This window comes from Xenopus tropicalis, chromosome 4 (assembly GCF_000004195.4).
Source record: "Xenopus tropicalis strain Nigerian chromosome 4, UCB_Xtro_10.0, whole genome shotgun sequence".
Classification (NCBI taxonomy): Eukaryota; Metazoa; Chordata; class Amphibia; order Anura; family Pipidae; genus Xenopus; species Xenopus tropicalis.
The window spans coordinates 111813706-111841242 of record NC_030680.2 but is presented as its reverse complement, the minus strand read 5'-3'; the positions used below and the strand labels follow the sequence as shown (position 1 = coordinate 111841242).

Sequence of the window (27537 nt, the reverse complement as noted above, 5' to 3'; positions counted from 1 at the left end):
ATGCTGTTCACTGGTCCATTTAAAGTTGTATGCAAACTGTTTGCCACAACAACTTAAATGTGCAAAAAATACAATTTTACCCTCAAATTTCTAGGATAAGCCAGCGGAATTATGAGAACATGTTCTTGAGTTAGTAGGAGCTCTATAGAACTGACCAGAATCCAATTTCCTATCGCTGCCAAAGTGTAAACCGAAAAACAAAGAAAGAATTATATCTTTTCTGCCCCACAGGGCAATCCTGTAGACAAGCCAGTAAATATACAGAAGTTACATAGTTAGGTAGGGTTGAAAAAAGTTCATCCCTTCCAAGCAAACACCAACGCACACACATTGACCCGAAGTATAGAACTGATCAGGTATATCTGAACCCCCCTCCCCCATAACTCTATAAAGAAGAATAAAAAATTATCTTATTAGGTATAAGCAACATTATAATGAGCTAAATGGAATCAAACCCTTTTTGTTATACTTAAAGGAGATCTATTGCAAAAATGATAAATTTTATATAAGCTTCATCTGACTAAAATAAACTTTCTAAATATAATCTGTTAAAGATTCTGTCCTGTTTCTGAAATAACCAATTCCAATTTACTATTCACTCTCCCCCCTCATCATCTGTCTCTTTTTATTCTGTCTTCATGCAGTAGGTAGAGTCAGGTTTTTATTAACAGATATAATTCATCTTTTATGTGGCTGGCACCCATTGCCTAGAAGAGGTATTACTCTTTTAACATAACTGATTTTGGGGGAAATACTGTTAATTTACATGCAGGATTTGTGCCAAAGTTAGTAATTTTGTTTGTGCTGTAGTCTGTTATTTGAGTTAGTTCTAACACATCAGCTAGCAATAGACGTATTAGACCTACCTTTCAATCAATTTCTGACTCAGACTTCTGCATTAAGTGAGAATTAAAAAAGACAGGTTGTTGAGAGAGGGATAGTAATGTTTAACTTGGTTACTTCAGAAACGGTACAGAATATTTAGAAACTTTCATATTTCCAAGAGACAAAGTTCCCTTTTAACTGGTGTTGATCTGTTACCCTGTCTCAGAAACCCTTACGAAAATGAATAATGGGTATTCACCCAAGTCTAATTGTGTTAAAATGGTGGCATGTCCATTAAGAAATGAATGCTTTGCAGCTTCGAGAATCCACTGAGCAGTTTGAGGAATACTACCGTCAGAAATTACGTTACCAGCAGCACCTGGAACAGAAGGAACAGCAGAGGCAGCTTTACCAACAGATGCTTGTTGAGGGAGGGGTAAACCAGGCTGAAGAAGCAGAGCATCCACAGAATCTTACTGAGCAGTTTCTTAACAGGTATCCACTTTCGTGACCCAGATATGCTGTATATATTTATTAATTCATAGCTTATTATAGGTTTTGTTATCAGCAGACTATGTAATTGGTTAGAGTTTCTGCAAACCCGAGATGTTACAACAAACATAACCCCAATTCATTGGAGTGATGCTTTACAACAACTTCCAGCACCCTGCCACTAGATGAACTGATGGAGGATGCTTGGTGTAGCGTGGAAGTCTGCCTTTCAATGTAGTTGGTGTTCATGTCCACAAGAGTGAGAATTCAGTGCTGTTTGTCATTTGCTGCTTCTACTCCATTCTACTGTTCTACTGGACAGAAAGGCAGGTTGCACACCACAGCTCTGACCACCAGAGAACTGGAGGATACTTTCCTTCTGCTTATGAAATCCAGATAACTTTGTCACTCTTGTGATCTGGATGCCTAATTGCTACATTGTCAAGCTACATTAGTTGTTATGAATTTGTTGATATGATCCAGTGTAAGGTAGTAGACTCTATTACATGCAAATAAAACTATTTTGCTACAATTTGGTAAATTACTTTACAGGCAATGTTTGGACGCCCATACTGGCCATTATTAAAGGGAAAATAAACACATAGAGAATTTTGAACTTTGAAAGCAAATTTACTGTAGTACATTTCATTTTCTATTCTCTGCACTGGCAGTCCTGACTACATGTACTTTTGAAACAAAGTAGCAGTAGTTGGCTTTTCATCTGCAGTGCCTTGCAGACGTTCTTGGTTCTCCTCCTTTACAAGTCTGCTTATTATAGAACATGCAAGGCATTGTAGACATTGAATTTGGTTACAGTACCACTGCATGTGGTATGATTTGCTGTCTTTTATAACCAGCACTGCAAGTAAGCACTAGTGCCAGCTGGTAGGCAAATCTATCTGTCATGCAATTTATACAATAAGGCTTTTATATTTATATTGAAAATGCTGTTGCACCTTCTAGTTGTGGTCAACAGTGTGCAAATGTACAAACTGAAATCATGGTACAGGGTGCAAATGTTAACATATCATTCTTGATTGTGGTCATTACTGCCTAACAGTTGTAGCAATGTTGAGGTTGCCCATTTTTGGTTTAGCTTATGCTTTAATGTCCATACAATTAGGTCCATCAAAAAGTTGGGAGAACTGAACGTGGGGATGGAACCCCTTGAGGAAGGCATTCAGCCTAAAAACAAACTACATAATGGCCCCAGGGAAAGCAGCATTATGGCCCCTAATGGTCACTCCCCACTGGGTACAGCTGTGCTACAGAGGGGCAATCAACAGCCTGATGGCCAGAGCATCAATACCAGCACGCCTCGCAAACGGGGAGCCACCAGCTACATTCCTTTTCCAGAGGAGTCTCCGGTGTTTGGAAGTGCAAAGTAAGTTCTGGTGATAAAACCATGGATTTAAGCTCCCCCTATCTGTCCTTTGAGTCCTGTCACTTGTATAAAAGCACTCAGCCTTCAGCTTTGTGCATTTATTAAGCCATGGAATGTATCCTTTTATTGTAAGTATATGTAATAAAGTATTGGCTACGTTATTACCAGTAAAGATGGTTCTTAGTTATGTGTCACTCATTGATGTCATTTGTGTCATGATATAATGGCAGGACTTCTCAAAGCTTGTTCATTATAAAAAAAAAATGTGCCTAAAAAAAAAAATGTGCTTAAAAAAAAAAATGTGCCTAAAAAAAAAAATGTGGATATTAGAAGTCAACTCCAAGTTCTAAGACTTTTTGCCTTGTGTCTTATAGTATAGTAATGGAACTCCTGAGTGACATATTATATTTAACAATAGGGGGTACATTTTTAACCATATCATCTATGGTTGCTATGTATTATGCAATTTAAATCAATTCCTGCATTATCTTTTTTTATAATGTACATTTTTGTTTTTAATTCAGTAAATATCCATTACTTAAATCTGTCACATCTGTTAACCGACACCAAATCTGCATCTTGTTTGCCTCTAGTAGTGCAAGAGAACAGGTGCAATTGGAAGATTCTTCGGGCACTGGAGCCAGAAAATGCTCAGAGGTAAGAGACTGTAGTTGGTCTCCTGGAGACATGCCCCAGAGATGCAAGAGTTTAGCAAACAGCTGGAGACAAACCAACTGCTACCATCACCCTGTTTCTCCCTGCAGATTTAAATCATGGCACATTATTATGATAAGGTGCCTTAATACTCTCTTTAATGTGCCTTTGAGGGGAATGTCTACCCAACATGTTAACACTGGTATAATCTTTCTGAGCCCTGCTGTGAACTAAATAGTATAAAAATGACTGTAAATTGTGCATGTAAATACCGTATTTAGCAAGAAATCACTTATTTTATGCGTGCATTCTTTTGAATCTTCTCCATCTGATGATATCCCCATTCACCCCTAGAAACCTGTGACTCCCAGTACCTAAGATCTTCCCCCCTCCACTCTTTGTAATTCATTTCTACTGACATCTCCACATATATTGGTGTTCCGGTTACCTTAAAGGACACGTCAACCCCAAAAATTATTTTTGCATAATGAAAGAACATAATTCCAAGCAACTTTCCAATGTGAATTTATTGAAACTTGTTAGTGCCTTTGAAGTAATTTGTAATTGAAATTGTTACTGAAAGCAGCATTTGCTGAACTCCTGGTTGTTACTTTTTAAACAGTGTTGCAAAGGTCAGTCTCCTCCAGCAAGACAGGTCTGCCAGTCTGCTGCCTTGTGTTACATTGTTTCAAATGCCAGAGCCCCCAGGGCAATAGAAAAGGACTGGCAAACATTACTTCTAATAGCAATTATATACACGAATAAGTCAAAAACCATTGCAAATTTGAATGTATATTGCAAAGTTGCTTAGAATAATGTTTTCTTTTATTAGGCAAAAAATTAAAGAAATAACTCCAAATACCATTCTATCGTGTTAGGTGAGCAAAATTAAACTTTACTTACACAGAATAAATTAGATAAATCTTGTTTCCTTCAACAGTCACAGTGCAGGCAGGCACTATTTTGTGAAACTGTGATTTGGCACTCATTCTCCTTCTTGATTTGTACAAATAATGGCTTTTTATTTTAGCAACTGGTCAACTCCTGAATGTAGGTTAGACTGAGTGCTGGCACAAGGGTGCTTCTCACAGCTGCTTAGTGCTACAGTGTGGGTTAGACCGAGTGCTGGCTATTTCTGTCTGTGTTTCACCATTTTGTGGAAGCTGTGATTGCAGCATCTCAAAATTGTGTATATGCACTAGAAAGGAGGACCTGATGCACACTCCAATATAAAGACAATTAGGTGGGTGGGGAAATGTGAGATGCTCTGTGACATCTGGAAATTGTAGGATGAAAAAGTGCTGAGCCTCAGGAATAGAGCCAGGGAAGGCACGTATGATTGACAGCCAAAATATGTTTATAGCAGACATGGTTGTTGAAAAAATTATTTGGATTTCATGTTCAGTTTGAAATTATTGTACAACTTTTTATGTCTGGGTGACAGGTCCCTTGAAATGCAGAAACAAACCTGACCTGTGTATGTGTATATATATATATATATATATATATATATATATATATATATATATATATATATATATATATGTTACATATTAAGTTGAACAAATACCAAAGTCCATCAAGTTGAACCCTTCCAAACACACCACAGGCCCATACCAACCTATCTATACACTAAGTTACATCAACTATGTACCAACATCAGTACTGATTGTAGATTTAACTATCACAATATGTTTTACTCCTAGCTGCAATACCCCTTTCCATTTCTATTTTAGCTTGCCTGATGTCGTTTTTACATGCTTACTTGCTTCCTTGTACCTGATGAAAGTTTCTGCTGTCCTAGCTAACATGAATGCTCTAAAAGCTAATTTTTTTCTTACCAACCTCAACACTAACACTTTAGCACTGCTGATCTCTACCTAAAGGGATTCCACAACCTCTGGTTTGCTGCCCCTGGTTATTTCTTAGCGCAAGGCTTTAATTCTTGCTTTACATACAGACAAACCCCTCCACCCTTTCTAATCCCTTTGTCCCTTCTAAAAAGGGGATACCCATTTAAATTCACAGCCCAGTAACATGTTTCATCCCATCAGGTCTCAGTGGTAACAATTATATCATAATTTTCAGTACATGCAATAAACTCCAACTAACTAATTTACCTGTCAAGCTCCGTGCATTTGTCAGCATACAGCGGAAGTTATTACTTTTCCCTCTGACATTTATATTACGTAATAGAGAGTTTGCGCTAAGGTTACTATTAGGCTGTTTTCTTTGTAATAGAGTGACCTCCATAGCTGGTAAACTCTATGCCCCCCTCACTCCTCCCCATGACAATTAATAACCCCAATGTCAGGTTGTAGCTATCCAGATGACAGATTACCCTATCAATTTTCCTAATAATTGAATCTCCTATAACCAGAGTCTGTTTAAGCCTAGCGCTGCTCTCCTCCCCACCACTACTAGAGAAACTGGTCTCCCGGCTGTTAGAGAGATCAGCCCCATGTTCTCATCTTCTTCATGAAATCTGACAAATCTGTTAAAGATTCTGGCAAATAGTAGTATCTGAGGCAAGGAAACCTGATAACCTGTGCAGTTTCCTACTGTTTTATGCAGATTCTGCTCAAAATCATGTTATGGATTCTGTACCCAGTGGGTACTTTGTAAGTTTATTCCATATTTTATACAGTCATCAGAAGTATAAAAATAAACCCAAACTATGTAGAGCTAAGCTCAATAAACTGAACTATACAAACTAATTCATGTAAATGAAATCACAGTAGCGGGCTTAGACAAAACAGATATACCAGCGAATGCAGCAAACAGATGCAGGGATTATTTATGGTTTTAGCTTTGGGGAAAAAAAAAAGGTGTAACAAAATGGTTTCATCTCCTCCCTCTCCTCATGGCACAATTACTGGAGCAGACCCACTGCCTGCTATCGTGAATGCAGTCACTGCTAAGAGGGTTCAGTTATGTCAGGGGTTCTGTATTGTTCAACAATACGTTTTTATGACAGTGCATCTTCTCTAACCAGTCAGTGTTATGTGAGTTTGGTCTGTATTCTTTACAATCGTCAACAAAAATAGCAAAACCAAGAGTGGCCAGAGCATTCCGAGAGGATCGTAAGATATTGCTAAACTATTCAAAATAATTTAATGAAAATTGCCCAGTAGCAGGGTTAGAGAATGATCATTATGGAGACAGATTCCTTAATCAAAGCTAACAGAAGCTAGTTCTTAAGTAAATAATTAGGCTGTATGATAAAATCATCCTGGTACTGCTAATATGAAGTAAGCAGCACAGGAATGCATAGTGGTGTAGCAGCACATGCACCACATAGCAAAGGTAATGGTAATCTAAATTGTACATATGCAAGACCAATTTAAATGACCTATGTGCATGACATTTTTTTACTAATGTACAGATGAAAGATGGAGCGTAATGATTGTATGCTAGTTACATATGTTGTGTTTTGTAGACTGACAAGAAGCAGCAGTTTGTCTGCCTAACCTCCCTGGAGGACACCCAGGCTGTTCGTGCTGTAGCCTTCCATCCTAGCGGTTCTCTGTATGCTGTGGGGTCCAACTCCAAAACACTGAGAGTCTGCGCATACCCTGATGTGATTGACACAAGGTGAGGACAAGTCACTTGGACATTTAATGACTCTCACACATGCACAGTCCTCCATTCTGATTTTTGATGTTTTTTTTTTTTTTACTTTTTTTTTTTTCAGTAATTCAAACTGTCCCACGCAACCCCCTGTTCGCTTTAAGAGGAACAAGCACCACAAAGGCTCCATTTACTGTGTGGCTTGGAGCCCTTGTGGGCAGCTGTTGGCTACTGGCTCCAATGATAAATATGTCAAAGTGTTGCCTTTCAGTGCTGAGACCTGCAATGCAACAGGTAAAACTCCTCCTGAGAAATAGACTAAAACAAACAAATCCTACACACTAACCTGACTGTACAATCCTTTCTAGAAGCAATTTGCATGGTAGTGTGACTTTGCCATGCAACACAATTTAGCAGGTTTGCTTCTTTGGAGACATGACATGGCAACCTGTAACCTTAATGGCAGGGTTAGAATGAAAGGGATGAACTAGGGTTTTTTGATCAGCAAAACAAAATACAAAAACCCATAATAGGGTAAAACTATATTTCAAAGTAAATATTCCTAAGGTGTGTGTATACTGGGATAGTAATATAACGTACCAAATATTAATAAAAGCCCGGGTGTAAAAACCCCGAGCCCGTCTCAAGTGTATTCAATCCCAATGGATTGTAGAGGGTTAACAGATCAAACAAAATCCATTTAAATACAAAAGGCTCACCCAAGTCCAGAAGTGGTCCGGGTGCTCAAGGCCCTGAACCCGTAGCCGAGGGAGAGAAAATCACAAAACTGTAATGGGAACTTCAAGCACGACCGGACAAGGGAGTCTGCTAAAAAGCGATCGTTAGGCCTATGACTAAGTGCGTACGTGCACGAAACGCGTCAGGCACCTTGGATCGCTTTTTAGCAGACTCCCTTGTCCGGTCGTGCTTGAAGTTCCCTTTACAGTTTTGTGACTTTTTTGATCACCAGTCCAAGTCTCAAAAAAGTTCTTAAGTTAAGGGCTAAAGAAGGTGCTTTATGACCCTTATTAATGACTGTAAAGTGTTCAAATGAAGCCTAACAGTACCCATTATCATTTGTACTAGACCAGACAACATTGAATTGACTGACATAAATGTATTTGTTCTGTGTGTGTTATACTGAATATATTTTACACCTTTCTGAATGCTCCTTTTCTGTTTGACTGTACACTGTGCCAGATTATGCTTTTCTGCTGCTTTTGATGTCAATGCTAGCCTCTAATTAAATGTAAGGTCTGCTTACTCCCCACACCTATCTTCTCCTCTTTCATAAGAAAGAAAAAAAAAAAAAAAAAAAAAAAAAAAAAAAAAAAATATATATATATATATATATATATATATATATATATATATATATATATATATATATATATATATATATATATATATATATATATATATATATATATATATATATATATATATATATATATATATAGAAAAAGGCTGAGGCACACACTTATAGGGATAACAACCTGGGTGCAAATCAGATAAACAATGTAAATATGTAAAAAATGCTGATGCACACCAGGAAAATTTTATCAAAAAAAAGATACTTAGTTTATTTAGATCGACGTTTCGGTCCTCACCCGGGACCTTTATCAAGATATAAAATGTGCAAACAAACAGTGTTTATAAAGACTCGCCCACCAGCAGATATCTGCTGGAACTGAGATCTTTTTTAAGGGTTAACACAGCCACTCCAGAGAGGGGTGTGGTTTGGTGGTGGTTAACTGGTGGGTGAGTCTTCATAAACACTGTTTGTTTGCACATTTTATATCTTGATAAAGGTCCCGGGTGAGGACCGAAACGTCGATCTAAATAAACTAAGTATCTTTTTTTTGATAAAATTTTCCTGGTGTGCATCAGCATTTTTTACATATATATATATATTTCACAGGAAAGATATCGCACTCACAGGTCTTAGTTGAAGAAAAACGATGATTTATTTTCACAGCATACAACTGACGTTTCGGCTGCTTCCGCAGCCTTTCTCAAACTCTCACTTTGAGAAAGGCTGCGGAAGCAGCCGAAACGTCAGTTGTATGCTGTGAAAATAAATCATCGTTTTTCTTCAACTAAGACCTGTGAGTGCGATATCTTTCCTGTGAAATGTTTTCTGAAGTTTTGATACTGCACCCAGGCGTTCATTGTTCTCCTAAACGTGAGTGCCAGCTTTCTACAGACTATATATATATATCTGGCACACAAACACAGTTAAAATGCCATAGCTCCAGTGCTACAATATTTCTCTTCCTCAACATCTCCTTTATTTGTTCTTTAGGTCCAGACCTGGAGTTCAGCATGCATGATGGTACTATAAGGGATTTGGCTTTTATGGAAGGACCAGAGAGTGGTGGGGCAATATTAATCAGTGCAGGTGCTGGAGACTGTAACATCTACACTACAGATTGCCAGCGTGGTCAAGGCCTTCATGCCCTCAGTGGGCATACAGGTGAGGAATGCATATATGTGTGTTTATAATTATAGAATGGTATTTATCATGGGCAAAGGATTTGCCCAATGTCTTTATGGTACCTATCCAATCCCCAAGTTTGTCTTTGAGGGGGGCTGCCATATTTGTGCAGCAGGAGTCCTATAAAACTATAACTGACAGGTTGAGAAGGGACAGTCAGGTTTAGAAACTTCAACTAACAATTACTTACAAAAGCAGCCCTATCAGGGAAAACGATCAGCATGACCTATAGGTAACTTTTAATGTACATTATTATTTTGAAGAGTAGATTTTTTTAGTGTCAATATTAGTTACATTTAGAAGAGCACAAAGAGCTAGTTTTATTAGGCACAGAGGGCTGATGCTGATCTTTTAATAGGCTGAAATATTGTTTCATTTGTACATTTCTATTTGCATTATGCCACATCAGATCAATAATAGGAACATGTCAGTATCAATTTAACATATAAAACCATTTTTGACCTGTAATTTATTCCCTGATTGACTTAAGTTTATTGATGTAAATTCTCCTTTGGTAGTCATGTAGTTCAAAATAGCTAATTCCTGTTAAAACAGTGATCGCAAAGTTTACTGCACTGTATTAGACTGTTACATATTAAAGAAGTTATTTGCTGACAGGGCATATTCTGGCACTCTACACATGGAGCGGGTGGATGATTGCTTCTGGATCCCAGGACAAGACAGTGCGGTTTTGGGACCTACGAGTGCCCAGCTGTGTGCGAGTTATTGGAACAACTTTCCATGGCACTGGTAAAATATATTTCACTTTTATGTGTGCCTGAAACATTATGTAATGTTGTGTAATGCATTATAGCTTTAGCAATAGATCTGATTTCTTGAAACCTTTAATGGGCTTAACCTTGGAGTTAAGATCAATCCACCAGAAAATTGAGAGCAAAAACTTAATATCAAAGAAGTAGCCATGTTCTTTACCCTAATCTGCCCTAATCAGTTTTTTGAGTGTTTTGCTTTCAGTACATGATGAATAATCTAGCAGACTCCAGTGCCAAAGGCAAACACAGCATTAGACGGCTAATACAAGTCCAAAATTAGCCAAAGTCTGAACTTCACTAGGGCAGTACGACTTGTCCTGTCAAGCAAACTTGCCAACTGGCAGGAGCTCTAACATAGTGGTTGATTTGTAGGGGTCATAAGAGGATGGATGGTATGTTTGGTTCACTTAAGCTAGGGTTGGGAGACATTGAAGATTTCATTGATGCCCTAGTTAACAGTTTTCCAGCATTACCTCTTACAGTGTGCTTCACATATTTTGGGAATGGACACGTTTTTAAGTAGGACTTCCGACAATATGATGCTTGTCACCATAGACAGTAGTCTCTTTGGGTAAAGGTCAGTTTAGAAAACTCACAAGAAAATAATAAAGCAATATGTAACCCACAGTATATACTGTAAGTAGAAAAAAATTATGTAATCAGTAACTCAAAAAATGGTTTTTGAATGCCTGACTTTAGCTAGGTGTTGATATTTAGTTTAGTTTAGAAAACAGTCAGTTTACTCTCCAGACAAGTCAGGCAATAGATTGGTTCCTAGTTATCTAGAGCAGTGCTGTCCAACTTCTGTTGTACCGAGGGCCGGAATTTTTCCGACCTACGTGGTGGAGGGCCGATAATGGAAGCCAGTTTTGACCACTCCCCTTTTAGAAACTGCACCCACTTGAAACCACACCCATGTTATCACATGACCATACCCATATTAATGGTTGTAGTACAGCAAAAACCTGCCAGTCTCTGCCTGCCCTACCCTGCCTGTGTGTGCCATACTCTGCCTTCCCTACCCTGCCTGTGTGCCATACTTTCACTGTGTGTGCCATTCTTGGCTGGTTTGTGCCATACTTTGCCTGTGTGTGTCATACTCTGCCTGCCCTACCCTGCCTGTGTGTGCCATACTCTGCCTGCCCTACCCTGCCTGTGTGTGCCATACTCTGCCTTCCCTACCCTGCCTGCATGTGCCATACTTTCACTGTGTTTGCCATTCTTGGCTGGTTTGTGCCATACTTGGCCTGTGTGTGCCATACTCTGCCTGTGTGTGCCATACTCTGCCTTCCCTTCCCTGCCTGTGTGTGCCATACTCTGCTTGCCCTATGATGCCTGTGTGTTTGGCACACACAGGCAGCCTACAGTGACACAATGCTGGCACTGCTCCTACAGTCTGCACAATAACTATGTATTAAAAAACTTTTTAATTGAAGTACCACCTCAGTATATGTTCTTTTTGTAGTGTGCAGGGATTATTTGTGGGTTTCTACTGCTCCTGAGGTATGAACAGGGGAACAATATGGGTGATTACAGCCTGAGCCTGAGGTGTGAACACTGCAGGGGGTGAACAATGCAGAGATTAAAAGGTGTGAACAACACAGGGGATTACATATTTAAACAATACAGCCTGATTACAGCCTGAATCTGAGGTGAGAACCATGCAGGGGGGCCAGTTAATCTCAGTACTGATACAATTTAAAGTTTCACAAGAGTAAGCCATCAAAGTAGCCAAACAGGTGGGGGGCCACACAGAGGGGGGTCGCGGGCCCGCGGGCCGCCAGTTGGACAGCACTGATCTAGAGGATAAGCTGCTTCCTAGGTAGGATACATGCAGACAACAGGATTGCAATGCATCTGCAATTGCATCCTATCTTAAAGAGGCAGTATACCCCAAAAATAACCCAAAAGATTGGATGCAATCAATATCATTTAGATGTGCATTTTGTCTTATAACAAATTTTTTTTTTTTAGTAAACTTGGTAGGCCCTGTATATGGCAAAATAATTTGCATATAAATCCCTTCCTCTTTGCTCATTTGTAAAAATTGTTTTTTCATCATAAAAGATTGCTGTATTTCCTGTTTGGTTCCTTTTCTGCTTTAAGTAAGTGCTTCATAGAGGAATAAATATTGCAGAACTTCACTTCTCCTTGCCGTCTCCTTTTTCCCTTTTCTATGCTTTCTTTGTCTTAGGCTGATGCCACACGCGGCGTAGGGCTGATTTTTTCGGCAAGCGGAAAAACGCTTGCCGAAAAATCAGCCCTACACCTGCTACTTGTGCCTGCACCCGAATGAATGGAATACACTCGGGTGCAGGCACATGTAGCCAATATACGCATGAAAACGCGAGAGAATGCAAAGTCTCGCGTTTTCGTGCGTATATCGGCTACATGTGCCTGCACCCGAGCGTATCCCATTCATTCGGGTGCAGGCACAAGTAGCAGGCGTAGGGCTGAATTTTCGGCAAGTGTTTATCCGCTTGCCGAAAATTTCAGCCCTACGCCTCGTGTGACATTAGCCTTATGTTCTTCTTCACTTTTATGCTTTACAATGTTCTCAGATCTCCTATTGATCTGCTCATGTGCTTCTATATGGCTTTTTTTATACATGTTTTTGTAACGGTTTATGCCCTTCAATGTAGGCAGTGCAGTGGCCTCAGTTGCAGTTGATCCTAGTGGGAGACTCCTTGCCACTGGGCAGGAGGATTCTAGCTGCATGCTGTATGATATCCGAGGAGGCCGCATGGTGCAGAGCTATCACCCACACTCCAGTGATGTTCGCTCTGTTCGCTTCTCACCTGGAGCTCATTACCTTCTCACTGGTTCCTATGACATGAAGGTCAAAGTAACAGACTTACAAGGTAATACCTTATCTAAACTATTCCCTTCTCCCATTCCAAACATAATATTTTGCCATACTTACCATGCAACCCACAAATTTGTTAAGCCTTTTTAATGTCACAAGGCCTGGTTGGACAGATAGTGAATGAAATGTCCACTTTTTTTTTTACTACGTTCTTCCAAAGTGATAGGACTTTGCAGAAGAAACACTAATATATTATTTTAAAAAAGCCTTCTTTATAAAGTATTTGTTAAATTTACTTATATACCCGACCCATGACTTCATTGCAGACTCCAAGATTGCCAGCATATAGAAAAAAAGGGTCAGTGAGGACATTACAGCATTAAGTGCTTCTGTGCATACCCTGGGTGTCCTTAGGGCTTTGCTTAACATTGCGCCTAGTGGTGCACACTGAACACCACACACTGTCCTCACTGACTTGTTCTCTCCACTGAAACTTTCTGCATCTACGCAGTGGTGGAGGATTAACTCAAACCCAGGGATCTGGTAGGCACATACTTCATTTGTAAATTTGTAAAAGTGTTTCTTTTGCAAACTCCTACCACTTTATTGTTAACAAAAACCATTTTTTTCACTCAGGGTCAACAGTGAATGTGATTATGCAGAGAGGAAAAGATACATTTATGCTATGTGGTGTTATCCTTATAGTGTGTTCTTTGTTACTGTGAGAATGGAAAATGCACCATATATATTTTTATATATTTATTTAATTTTAATTATTTAATTATCTCGGCATTCTCGGGACAGATATGGTCGTTTGATAGAGGGGAGGACTTTATTAATTAAGTTAACCCGTTGAGTAACAAGATACACCAGATTTACAAACAGGGCATGGCTTGCTATTAAGAATTCAGTTCCATCATAAAACTGAAATAAGTAAAAAGGTCTTGGGAGTGATCACATGTGAATATGCCTGGGAATGCAGTGCTAGGCAGCAGTTACATGTAGTGATTGAAAGCAGATGAAAAGCTGTACAGTGTGTGGCAGGTCAGATGAGAACCTGGTTGCTGTTAGTTTACATTTTCTACTAATGGCTAACCAGTTATAATTAGATTAGACTAGCGTAGTGCCTGTTGGACAGTCATGGATTCTGCTTGTTTGGCAGTTTTAATATATAAATAAATGAGAACTACTGTTGCTAGTAATGCTTTCATTACAGGCGCAAAAAGCCTGTCATGAACGAAAACCCCCATATATGTAGAAAGCATGTAACTCACCAGTAGAAAAGTTAGGTTTGGGTGCCAAGCCCAGAGTATGAGTTCTTAGCATTCTTGAGGGAGGGGGGAGCAGGAGAGAGCTGTGTGTCTCTGGCACATGAATTACAGACACAACAAATATTTTAACAGAGAAGTCAGTGCAGCATTTCTGTGAGTGCTTATGGCTGTATTTACATAGACCTTTCTGGTAAAGCTTACTTAGTTTTTACCGTTCTTTCTCCTTTAAACAAAAAAAACCAAAAGTCCAATATACAGTAAACATTTTCAACATTATAAATATATATAATCCGTTTGCTGTGTGGACATGTAAATGCTACTATGCATGATATGAGCCTGATCTGCAATCTGTATCCCTTCAGGTGACCTTACAAAGCCACTTCCCATCATTGAAGTAGGTGAGCACAAGGACAAGGTGATCCAGTGCCGATGGCATACACAAGACCTCTCCTTCCTCTCTTCTTCTGCTGACAGGACTGTATCACTATGGACTTACAATGTGTAGATCAGGACTTCGCCCAACCCAAGCTGGCACTCTGAAAGAAGCTAAACTGGCATTTTACATCCAGCTGTCAAAGGTCACAACGCTGCAGATGAACCCTCAGCTACCAGGAAGGCCTGCAACTCAGCACCTGCAGCCTCCAAACCCTCAAAGGAATTATAGAGTGCAATGTGAGGAAGCCAAAGAAAGTGAATTATGGGTGTGCTCTCATACATTGTGTCACAGAGGATGCAGGTGATTGAGACTCCTTTCTGGCTTGTTTCCATATTCACCAGGCAGTGCCATACAGAAGTATGAGACAGACAAAGTCTGAGCTGTTCCAGAAAGAAACAGAATGCACTGGAATGGAATTTATATGTGCTGCCCCATCATACATTGCACCTCAAATAAGTCATTATTGGCTCATTATGTAGCATTTTATAGAACTGTTTCTATTTTTTTTCTTTTATGCCATTGGTTTCATTATTTTGAACAAGAGCTGTCCTATGTTTGCTCCAAAAATAGTAAAAAAAGACCCTTTGGCATTATACCAGCAAGTGTTAAAAATGGGAAACTGAAGCCCTAAACCAGGAAAGAGGGCAATCTCTGTGGCACCAGAATGTCATCCTGCTGACAGCAGGCCCCGTGAGTTGTACTTCACACACACACACACAATTTAATTCAATCCTTAAGACAATTATATACTTCGATTCGTTACAGAATATTGGTTCTATCATTTCACATAAGGAATACCTTAGTTCTGAACAACCCTTGGCAGTGGTGTTACTGAGGTGAGCCACAGGTTTATAATTTGTCATTCAATGATAGTAATAGCAGTGACAGAACAGGAAAGCAGACTCATACTTTTTATTTCACTTCTCCAATAATAACTGCGTGTAATCTCTGCTGAATTACTACTTGTCAGTGGCAACTTTATTTTGGGTTTGTGTCCATTTGGGCCGGCACTTGCAGTTTGGTGTTTTACATATACTTTACTTCTGCTCTGTTTACAAGGTGCATTTTAATGGTTAAACTGAGTGTTTTATATTTGAGATCCCACCCCAATATCTGCCTACCTCTGTATAATGTTTGGTATAGGTAATCTACAGCTGCATTATTCATAGCATCATGGCTCATTAGCAAGTTGTATAGATTCATTAAAAGTAGAAAAAAAACAGACCGGTATAGCTGGAATGGGGATTTAAAGGGAAAATTCAAATGAAGTTGGCTATTTTTGTCATTGTTGTGCTGTTGTTGTACACAAACACACTTTAGCCCTTCAGTTTAGTGACACTTTGCATGATTATTGAAGTGCAGCCACATTTACAGAGCTGTATGTGTGATTTTATGATGGGTATGTGCTGCTAGAATTATTCAGTGTTTTTTTTTTGTTCTGTTTCATGAAGTACATTTTGTCTATAAATATATGCAAAAATATGTGGCGCCTGTCCTGTGCTAGCAGAAGGGCCATTGGCACATTGCAGCTGACAATGAAGGAAAATCCATTTCAGCATGATGCTTTCCTTGGTGCATGAGGCATTTCATTTCCCCGGCTCTCACTACAAAACGAAATGCAGATTTTTTTTTTGTTCTTGCACTTTCCTTAAGTTTTATATTGCTCTTTTCTGCCTTAGAGTCTTTACGGCAATGAAAGATGTATATTCGCTACCCTGTAAATTCTAATCTTTCTAGGCCATTTATGTTCATACTGTATATTTTTATTTTTGTTAAATTATAAACCTTTTAGGTCATTTTATTTATTTCATATAATGTCATATTATCCATGTCTGTTCTTTTAATATTCTAAATGCATTGTGCACTGTATGCAGAGTTTTACCTGTTGTGTAAAGTGACACTGTTATAATGGAAGTGTATACGTGCAAATATATGAATAAAGTCATCCACGTATCTGTGTTTAGCCTAAATGTCCAATATGACCACAAACATGATGTCAAGTGTTTATAGGACATGTGTGAATAACTGTGTGCTATTGAAGCAAAACACCAATAAATATAGAATTAGGGCTTTTTTGCATTTATTTCTCATACCTGATATATTATTACTGTTTAAACTGGAGTGACATACTCACTATCACTTTGTACCTGTTGAAAGGACTGTTGACATTTAGTGGTTGTCACAGGAGCTCCCCATCTTGGATTTTACTAGAAGTGCCAGTGACACTGCACATGCTCAGTGTGCACTGAGCAGCTGTTGAGAAGCTAAGCTTAAGGTTCTACAGTCCAAATGGGTCTGCTGAGTGGGGAAGGGAGTATGCTCTGTGATTGCCCCTCTTTTCTAGTTTCCAATTGCCTATTTATGAATATGTTCAGACCTGCGGGGACATGAATTTACACTTTAATTGTGATTTATCCAGTTCGTGTGAGTTTAAACTGTTATCAAGGCAGACTTTGCATCATTCCAAAATCGAATGTATGCACCAGTATTATGATGACCATGCTCAGGCTACACAGTCATAAGCAGTGAGGAGGGAAGGGGCATTTGAGGGATCAGAGACATCAAGGAAGTGCAGAAATTAAAGTGAAAGTAATTGCTGTGCCTGAGGCATAGAGGTGGGTCAGCCAATATATGATTAACTGCTGAGATTGTTAAATCCATTTGTAACAAGTATAAATGTTTTAACTTAAAAACAAAAGTATTTGATTTCATATTTAACATTAAAGGGACTCTCTGTCACAGCCCCTCCACAACTTAAAGCTGCACCAACAGACCAAACATTTAACTTTTGCACCCCCACAAATAAATTGCTTATTACCCCATCTCTTTGTAGGGAGTTGTATAGTATAACTGAATGTTGATCGTATCCCCTCTTAGGAGCACAACCCCAATGCATCAGGAGTTTTTCTTGTGAATATATTGCCATGATCTTGTAGGCCTTCTCTCAAATGTGTTATATTATATGTATGTAGAATTTCTTTGATTATGCTCCCTTTTTCCAATAACTATACTTTTCATTAGCCCAAATGGCCAGTAACATCTGGATACACCTCCTGTATCAATCGGATTTTCTCTGCTGGTGAAAGGATGATCTCCTCCTTCCCTTGGTAGTGACCATTTAACTGAGCTTTTGCATCCCAGGGCTCTCTTCCCAGCACCCTTCACATAACAATAGCTACCTCACTGTGCACCAGTACATTTCTTCCTAAAACAGCTGTTTTCAAGTGTGCTGCTGTAATGCTGCGTCAGCTTGGCCTAAATTACACTTCAGTCAGAAGCTGAATTGGGTTTATAAGCAATGCTTGTGATTTCCAAGACCCAAGAGAGCACACTTTTTCTTTAATAAAATAGGACAAACCGGAAGCTCTAAATATAAAATGCTGGTGTCCCACATTCTTCGGTTCTGTTATCAGTTTTGTTCAGGTATGAAATTACTGCCTGAAAAACATAGTTTAAGGGCAAATAAAATATTCCAGAAGACAATTGCTAGGTCATGTGTTGGACCAGGAAGCCTGTGGTCCAACAATAGCTATAAGATAGGGTCCCTTACCTGGTATCTGTTATTACCATCCCCATCACCACCTCACACGTGTCACTTTATCACCTATTACCACCTTCCACCACTTACACATCTTTCTTATTCATTGCCAACCTCTCTTTGTCTCTCCTTACTATCTACCCCTAGGATCCCAGGCTGGCACTTGAATTGTATTTCAATTCAGATCAGACATCATTGATACCCAGCACAGCACAGAGTTCTTAACATTACACAAATAATCCTTTTACTGTGGCTGCAGCTCAACTGAGAAACACACAGGACCCCATAGGGTTCTTCATATTTAACTAGGGCTGTATGATTCCAGCAACTGTATTTAATGAGCATAATTAGACACTGTTACCTATAACCTATATGTATTAAAATAATATTCCACAGTCTGGGGATTTGGCAGTGTGCCTCATATTGATGGTGTGTATACCATGGTGCTAGGTTAAAGTCCAGATGACATATATATAATGCAGTATACCATCCATTTGAGGGATGATATTCACTAAAAACTTTTTTTTATAATGAAAGTAAATGTATCTAAACACATATCCAATATACATTCCAACTCGTCAATGGTTTTTAGGTTATTTGTAACTATATTTGCTACTGACAGCTGTTTGTTTATTCCTTTTGATTGGCTTGGTCTGACTCTTGAACAATGCAGCAAAAGTCAGTTCTACTCCAGGTGTGGTAATTATCTGGCTTCTGCTACATTGTTTCAGGAGTCAGAGCCAGGCATGCAGAGAATATAAACAGAAAGATACTGCATTCAACACCAGTTATGGTTTCTTGCACTACAGGGTGGGTTAGAACGGAACTACGGAACAAGAGAAAGCAGCTAATTCCACCATATCTTTTATTACATCCCGTCTAATAATAATTGCAAATACCGAATAACGAAACAACAGTTTGTTTGAGCACTCATTCGGCAATTACGCTTCTAGTTACCTCATAACTGTGTGCCGGAAATGGTCTTGCTTTGCGTTCCAAGGTGCCGGTACTAATCGAACTGTGTGGCTGTGGAATAAAAGAACGTGTCTGAGCTACATGGATAGCAGGGGCAAGGCATAAACTCGGGCTTTGGCAGTGATACGGTCGCAATGTTCCTGCCCCGAGCATTGAAACGGCGGCTGGAAGTGAAGACTACAGTGGGGAAGAGAGCCCCTCTGCTAAAGGACCAGTCCGCTACACCCGCTCCTGTGCCCTCCGCGCAGCAATCCCCATACTGTTCTACAGCGGAGTCTGTGCCTGATCCGACTCTGCAAGTGTCCCTTTCTTCTCCGACCCCACCGGCATCATCTGTAGCTGCCTCTGCTTTTACTTCTCTTATGCCAGCTGTTAGTCCTGCTGCCCCATCTCTGCTCACTACTGAGGCTTCGTCTTTACACACTTCTGCTTCGCCCATCACACCTGCACCCACCGCTACCCCTTCCCTTACACCTGCACCCACCGCTACCCCTTCCCTTACACCTGCACCCACCGCTACCCCTTCCCTTACACCTGCACCCACCGCTACCCCTTCCCTTACACCTGCACCCACCGCTACCCCTTCCCTTACACCTGCACCTACCGCTACCCCTTCCCTTACACCTGCACCCACCTCCACTCAATTCCTCAAGGCTGCAAGCTCTTCTACAACACCCACACCATCCGTACCCACCTCTGCTCCATCCATATCATGTCCTTCCATCCCTGCTTCTTTCTCACAACCTATCAAACTCCCACCATTATCCAAATCTTCAGAGGATGCCCATGAAGAAGCAGTTAAGTCATACAGTAAATGTCAGCGCTGGCCGTTTCCTGGGGATCCTGTATGTGTAATCTGTGGAAGATATGGAGAGTATATATGTGACCAGACGGACCATGATGTGTGCAGCTTAGAGTGCAAAGCCATGGACATTTTGCGGGTTTGTGGAGCATCCAGCACCCCATGTGCTATCACAGACATTACCTTAAGCCCACAGCCTTTATTGTATTCAGCTATTGGGCCTCTGGATAATTCAGCCATCACTTCTACAGTCTCCACTGAACTGACCTCATGCCAAAATAGTGATGCAGATACTTCACATGTGACCGCATACAACCACCCAATGCCTTATATCTACAAGGAACATGAGTTCATCTCACAGTTAAGCGCTGACCAGATAAACCACCTGAGACAGCAGCTTAGCTTGTCAGTACATGGGAATGAGATGTGCAAACCTATCATGGAGTTTGACCACTGTCAGTTTCCTCCTGTGCTCAGCTCTAACATAAAGGCAGCAGGTTATGAAGTGCCTACTCCCATACAGATGCAGATGATCCCAGTGGGGCTTATGGGAAGAGATATATTGGCAAGTGCAGATACTGGCTCAGGGAAAACTGCAGCTTTTCTTCTTCCAGCTATAATTCGATGTCTTGAAAAGGTAAAGTTAAACTCTTTACTGTGGCTAAAGCCACATATCCCATTGGGTCTAAGTCACTTAATCACTCTCATTCATTAGTTGAAAATGTCTTTATTAAATACAATGTGATATGTTGTTGAATGTAACTGTGACACAATTTCTGGCACATACAAAATAATGTTATCATATTATATTTAATATTTTTTTTGAAAATACAACACAAACCAGTTAATAGGTACTAAGCCTATCTGTGAAAAGTGTTTTAGTAATTTGCCAATCTCTGTACATAGAAGGATTCTCCAGCTGCACTGATTCTTACACCCACTAGAGAACTGGCTGTGCAGATAGAGGGACAGGCCAAAGAACTGATGCGTGGGATTCCTCACATGAGGACTGCACTACTTGTGGGCGGGATGCCTCTGCCCCCTCAGATACACCGTCTGAAACAAGGTGTACAGGTAATTCTCAATTGTTGTACAGGTATCGGATCCATTATCCGGAAACCCATTATCCAGAAAGTTCTGAATTACGGCAATGCCATCTCCCTTAGACTCCATTTTAATAAAATAATTCAATTTTTCTTTAAATGATTTCCTTTTTCTCTGTAATACTAAAACAGTGCCTTGTACTTGATTCCAGCTAGGATATAATTAATCATTACTGGAGCCAAAACAATCCTATTAGGTTTAAATAATATTTAAGTTAATTTTTAGTAGACATAAGATATGAAAATCCAGATTACAGAAATACCCCTTATCAGGAAAACCCCAGGTTCTGAGCATTCTGGATAACGGGTTCCATACCTGTACATAGTTTTCTTACTCAGTTCTGCACTCACTATGAAACTCATGGAATATTCTTGGAATCACCTGAAGAATCACCTGTGTGTAAGTCACTAAGTGTGGTCACTGTATAGGATATTAATTAAGTGGCACGTTTGGGTATAGTGGTCAGTCATATACGAAACCAACTGAATAAAGTGTGTAAAGTTTTTCTTACTGAAGTAGAATATACTAGGGAGTCTTTATTGACCATAGTTCATATTTTCATGGTCCTTGAAGTAATTTGAATAATAAGGCCCGAAGTGCAAGCTGCATCCTATCGACCTCACGCTATATAACATGCACAAACAGAAATGTTTTCATACACAAAGTAATATTATCAAATAGATAATCCATCCAGTGTTCTTCCTAGCAGAAAATGACTTATCATACTGTGCCAGCCAAATAGAAGGGTTTTATAGAAGCCAATAGGACTGTGCACTTTTGCAACTATACAGTCCTACCAGTTTCTGTAGAGATAATTTTATTGGTGTGTGTAAGGCGCAGGATAGGCAGTCAAGAAAAATTTCCAGATCAATGCCATCAAAAACTGCTATGGGTCTACACTTGTTTTAGGAGAAAGGCCACAAACAGCATGTATTATTCTCTAACTCCATAACTAGTTAGTTTAATATCTGTAATTGTTTTTATATTAGGTTATAATAGCAACTCCTGGGAGACTTCTAGAAATCATTAAGCAGGATTCTGTGAATCTTGGTGATCTAAAGATTCTTATTGTGGATGAGGTAAGTGTGTGTATAGAATCTAGAACATTTATGTTTGTTATGACCATTCTTTACAAAATGAAGGACTGTTACTTGCCCAGAATAATAATACAGTATCAATATGTGCTAAATAGGATCATTTATAGAAATCCATTCAATTAAGGTATATAAGCACAGAATTCCTTTCAGTTAAGGTACAGACAAAAATATTCTTTAAATTTGGTTAGCATGTTGTATGGTCCCCTGCACAGCAACACACAAGTTAACTGATGGCATGTTTCTCTGTAGGTCTTTACCCATGGGATTGGGATTTGGGAATACATGCTTAATCCAACAAACTTTGTCAATATCAGTTTAATTTGCATTTAGGTTTGATATCTGCTGGGGGATACCTGGGGGAACCCATTGGGAAACTTTAGATCAATTAATGCTTTGCTCTTCAATAGAATGCACAGAAAAAAACTGCATGGCAAATGCTATTAAAAAAAAATCTTTTCTTGCCATTTGCACTCACTCTAAACATACATGTAAAATTGCTCGTCAGCACTTTTGCAGTGGACATATTTGAGTTTTGAAAAAAGCTGCAGTGTTCATTTTGTCCAGCTAGCTATCCAGCTGTCAGAAACTGTGGTTACCGAGCAGAGAAAAGCCTTTTGATGTTTTTTAGTTAAGTTCTAAGCAAAGACACTTTAGAAGATTCTACTTAGCCTACAGACTGTATGCTTGGTATCTTGGCTATTTATAAAGAAATCTTAATATACGTGCAAGTGCTGTGGACATATTATATCTAACAAAAACAATGAAACAGAAGTAATATACTCAGATGTCTCTCCTGTGTAGGCAGATACCATGCTGAAGATGGGGTTTCAGCAGCAAGTCCTAGATATTTTGGAGGTTGTACCACACGACCATCAGACCATTCTGGTTTCAGCTACCATCCCAGCTGGCATTGAGGCCTTCACAAAGCAGCTCCTGCAGGATCCTGTGCGAATCACTGTAGGCGAGAAAAACCAGCCCTGCACCAACGTGAGACAGATTGTGCTGTGGGTGGAGGAACCTTCAAAGAAGAAAAAGCTCTTTGAAATTTTGAATGTAAGCATCTGCTGACAGGTTGTTTAATGATAGCTATGTTAGCCATTATGACTTAATTTGTACTTACTGAAAATATCACCAATGCTTATTCTGGCAAAACATGCTTTGAATTCCATTAGCGATTCCTCTGCTTATTTTTTGTTTTTATTACTAATTTAATGTAATTTGTATAATTATTGCTCAAAGATGAAAATACAGATATTTGACAAGTAGCAGTCAATTAATCACAGAAAGACTATATCTAGCCTTGTTTATTCCCACTCCTGAAACAAAACTGTCTTCAATATTAGGATTCCAAGCTTTTCCAGCCCCCCGTCTTAGTGTTTGTGGATTGCCGTCTCGGTGCTGATCTGCTGAGTGATGCCGTCAGTAAGATCACAGGGTTAGAGTGTGTGGCAATGCACTCTGATAAATCCCAGGTGGAACGAATGAAGATCTTGCAGGTAACTATATTAACTCTTCACAGAGTGTCAGTACAGTTGGCCCTTCTAGGGTGTCTGATGTTGTGTCATAATTATAACTAGGGATGAACCGAATCCACTATTTTAGGACCCGGCCGAACCCCAAATCCTCTGCAAAAGATTCAACCAAATACTGAACAGAATTTTAATTTGCATATGCAAATTAGGACAAGGAAGGGCCAAAGAGAAGGTCACGGCGAAAAATTGTCAACTTCCGTGTTTATGTGACAGAAAGTCACCTGATTTTAAGGATTTGGATTCTATTCGCCAAATCCACATCATGCTGAAAAAGGCCAAATCCAGAACCGAATCCTGAATTCAGTGCATCCCTAATTATACCTTGCAAAGGGAGTTAACGCTTTGCAAAGGGTTCAACTTTGTGCAAAGCAGAATTTCGGCTCTAGGTATATTGTGTAAACATGGTAATTTGGAGAAGGTGCATACATGTTCACAGTAAAACGTTTCAGAGAGAGAATTTGTGCTTGTACTTTTCAGCAACACATAGAAACCTGGAGTGTAAAATGTATACAATTTATACAAATACATCTTTGTATATGAGTTTGTACTTCATCAGAACCCCCCCTCCCCCAAACGTTGATGTGGTTATAGTTAATTAAATGGGTTTAACACTCCCAAGGTCACTAGTTCATTGGCATTCATTTATATTGGACATTGCCAGGAATCCAGGGAGTGGCACCATGCAAGCTAGTTTGGGGAGTATCATCTTTTACTCTCTTTATGCAGGGTTTGCTCCAGGGAGAATATGATGTTGTGGTGAGCACTGGAGTTCTGGGGCGTGGGCTGGATCTGGTGAATGTCAAGTTGGTGGTGAATTTTGACATGCCATCGAGTATGGATGAGTATGTGCACCAGGTAAGGAGGAACATATAATAACATGAACTGATGCTGCCCCCCTAGTGACTGATAATTTAAATACAAATGATCAGATCATTTAATGATCTAAAAGAGCTTAAATTTTATTAAATTAAATGTTGGAAGTGTATGACAAAAGACAATATAAATGTCCTCTGAAAGTATGTGCTTAAAATAAAAGTGTGCAAAACAAAGAGTCCGACAATTTAATTGTGTACTATTCATGTCTGAGACTGGCCTTGTAAGTCCAAGTAGCTTATATGTTGCCCTGCCTTTTGCATCTCTGGGTTATTTTAGAAACCTTTATGTTTTTATCAGTAAAGTAATTTAACCAAAAACAGAGTATTTTTATTTTGTAAAACAAAATTTAACCCAAATTAACTAATAACATGATTTACATCAATAGGGCCAGTAACACTTGGGGAAAAAAAAAAAAAAAAAAATATATATATATATATACACATTTTTTTTTTGTTTTTTTTTACTGTTTTTTAGACTTTCTCTTGATTGAGCATCTACAAGTTTTCTTGGCAACAAATATCCTATATTGTATAAGAGAAGTTTTTGTAGTTTTGAAGAGACCCATCTTCCTGTGTAAAGCTGGCCATACACATACCGATAAAATTTTATGACACATAGTTTTGGCCGATAGCTTGGTCTCAGTAGCTTCCTGCTGCAGCTCTAGCCATTGGTAGCTCAGATCACACATTCTGATGGGAGGGGGAGTGTGTTTTATACATTGTTATGGGAGGGGGGAGCAGAAGAAGGGAGAAAGGAGAGCTGCGCAGACTCCGTCCCAGGAAAGAAGGATTTTTCTGAGCGATGAAGTCTGATACCTAAAGAACAAATTTACACAGAGGAAAACAAGAAATCCTGTGTTTCTTTTGATAGAGGTTATTCTCTTTGTTGCCGGTGAAAAAGGCATTTCGGAGAAATTAGTCGCCTGTGGTAGCAGTTGACTAATCTCCCTGAAAAGCCTTTCTACCAGCAATAAAGGGAATCACAAGTGGAAAGGCCTATGCTTCACTTTGTTATTCCAAGTTGCACAAGGTTTTCTCCTGCAGGCAACTTGCATGACTTTGATTTTGGAACTACAACTGTCTACTACTGAGCTAAATTCTCTTAGATAAAGTACAGATGCAGCTGATATGAACATGAATGAATAAAGGGTATTTTAGGAGAAACTAATCAAAATGCTGTGTTTTGAAACTGATTTTTTAATAAGCATATCTCTCTAAAATTTAGATTGGCAGAGCAGGAAGGCTTGGCCACAGGGGAACAGCTATAACTTTCATCAACAAGAACAACCGCAACCTCTTCTGGGACCTGGTGAAGAGAGTGCAGCCCACTGGCTCTTTGCTGCCCCCGCAGCTGCTAAATTCCCCCTATGTACAAGAACAGAAAAAAGTTGACGAAAGATTGCGGCGGGACAAAGAGAAGGTGGTAACGGGAGACCAAATTCTTGATCTTATTCGAAAACATGACAGGCATAAATCTCATAAATGACTGTCACTAGGTCTCTCCTGCTGAGGATTATGGCCATGTTTACAAGGACTCTGACTGCTGGAAACTTTGTTCTCTGTTGTAGAAATATATGATTAAATATCAATGTCTCATATTGTTGTTTCATACTTATATCTCTGTGCCTAAAGGGAAAGTAAAACATTTGACAGTGGTTAGAGTGTGATTTGGAGTGTTTTTGGTCAGATATGGAGGATCATGGCAATTAAGTAATTTAAATCATGCTTATAGGATAAAGTAGAGATTTTATTCTATAAGGCTTTGGTGTCAGTAATCTATAGCAATTTTTTTCTTGTTGTTTCTCATGCAGAAGTGGGTTGTAAGGCTCTGTTTATATGTTTTCCATCTCTCTATTGGTGACTACCTCTTTCTGGAGTAGGAGCTACAGATTTAGGTGGCGGCAAATCAAAAGCAGACTAACTTAGCAGTTATATCCAATGTGCCCCCCCCCCCCAATAAACTTTCTGACTAGCTAAGAGGTTAAAGAGCTGCAAAGGAGGAAGTTGTGTTCTTGCTATAATGTTAGATATCTGCTCACTCTAGCCTTTATAAGATTCGTTTTTATTGTGCTGTTTTGTGAAATGCCCCTTTAAGAATTTGCTTTTCTCTCGAATAGAAAGGAGAAGTAGACCTCCTTTAACATTATTTAATACATTTGGCTCGTGCATATTGTTTTAAGTAGGATATCAACATCAGGACCCCAAAGATCTAAAGGGACAGTAACAATAAAATTTTGAATCAAGTTTACCTATTAATGGAAGGGATTTTCTTATCACAACTTTACCACTTTAACAATTTTTGAAAATAAATACTGTTTGAAGTTATGCTTCTAGTTCCGCAGGACATGTATGTATGTATAATTTTATTTATAAAGCGCCACAAGGGTACGCAGCGCTATACAATCTTACAAAGTACAAAATTCTAACAAAATTCTAAGCTCTATATGCACACACTCATTCTCCTGGATTAACTTCTTACGTGTGCACTGTCACGCTATCTTGTCTCCTGTGCTGACTGCAGACGTGTGCCATCTCGATTTCCTGGACTGGGGTGCTGGCAATGTTGGTGAAGCATTAGAGGGACCAGATATGTACAGCACGAAGCGCATGTTGGAGGCACTGTGGCTATGTCCTCAGGCCTCTCCTAAAAATGTGGCATAGCCTCCATCCACCCCACATCAATGGATATGCCATAGAGTAAATAAATAAACAATATGTGGTATATTACATTTATTGGCAGGACGTTTTAAAAAGGTGTTACTAGCTCTTTAAAGAACTAGAAGCCACACTTGATCTATACATATGGCAAGGTAAACCAATAAGAATAAATAAGGATACCCAACACAAAACCATGTCTTACTTTGAATTATACTATCAAGCACTGTTAGTACAACAAGGGTACAAAA

The 27537-nt window shown here is 39.3% G+C and overlaps 2 protein-coding genes across 5 annotated transcripts in view; both read left to right on the top strand.

Annotated features, from left to right (window-relative positions):
* The window catches only part of wdr47 (WD repeat domain 47), a 39568-nt gene extending 22785 nt beyond the window's left edge, over positions 1-16783 (top strand). The window contains exons 7-15 of one of the 2 annotated variants that reach the window (XM_031901041.1): positions 1142-1320; positions 2441-2701; positions 3298-3358; positions 6795-6949; positions 7050-7219; positions 9231-9401; positions 10041-10172; positions 12838-13056; positions 14635-16783. In XM_031901041.1, the coding sequence (XP_031756901.1) occupies positions 1142-1320; positions 2441-2701; positions 3298-3358; positions 6795-6949; positions 7050-7219; positions 9231-9401; positions 10041-10172; positions 12838-13056; positions 14635-14777 (1491 nt within the window). In that variant the 3' untranslated portion in view covers positions 14778-16783. Of the gene's footprint in view, positions 1-1141; positions 1321-2440; positions 2702-3294; positions 3359-6794; positions 6950-7049; positions 7220-9230; positions 9402-10040; positions 10173-12837; positions 13057-14634 lie in introns of both variants that reach the window. The other variant, XM_031901040.1, reaches the window with a different exon arrangement.
* Positions 16784-19095: 2312 nt separating this feature from the next.
* ddx59 (DEAD-box helicase 59) lies at positions 19096-26879 on the top strand. 3 transcript variants are annotated; one of them, XM_031901038.1, is made up of 7 exons: positions 19097-20660; positions 20933-21097; positions 22117-22206; positions 23026-23277; positions 23568-23720; positions 24483-24611; positions 25857-26879. In XM_031901038.1, exons 1-7 carry the CDS (start codon positions 19356-19358, stop codon positions 26115-26117), a joined length of 2355 nt encoding a protein of 784 aa, XP_031756898.1. In that variant the 5' UTR covers positions 19097-19355; the 3' UTR covers positions 26118-26879. The 3 variants fall into 3 exon arrangements, with proteins under 3 accessions (XP_031756899.1, XP_031756898.1, XP_031756897.1); XM_031901037.1 differs by having other exon boundaries at positions 19098-20660; positions 20930-21097; XM_031901039.1 differs by lacking the exon at positions 24483-24611 and having other exon boundaries at positions 19096-20660; positions 20930-21097.
* The last annotated feature ends 658 nt before the right edge of the window (positions 26880-27537 follow it).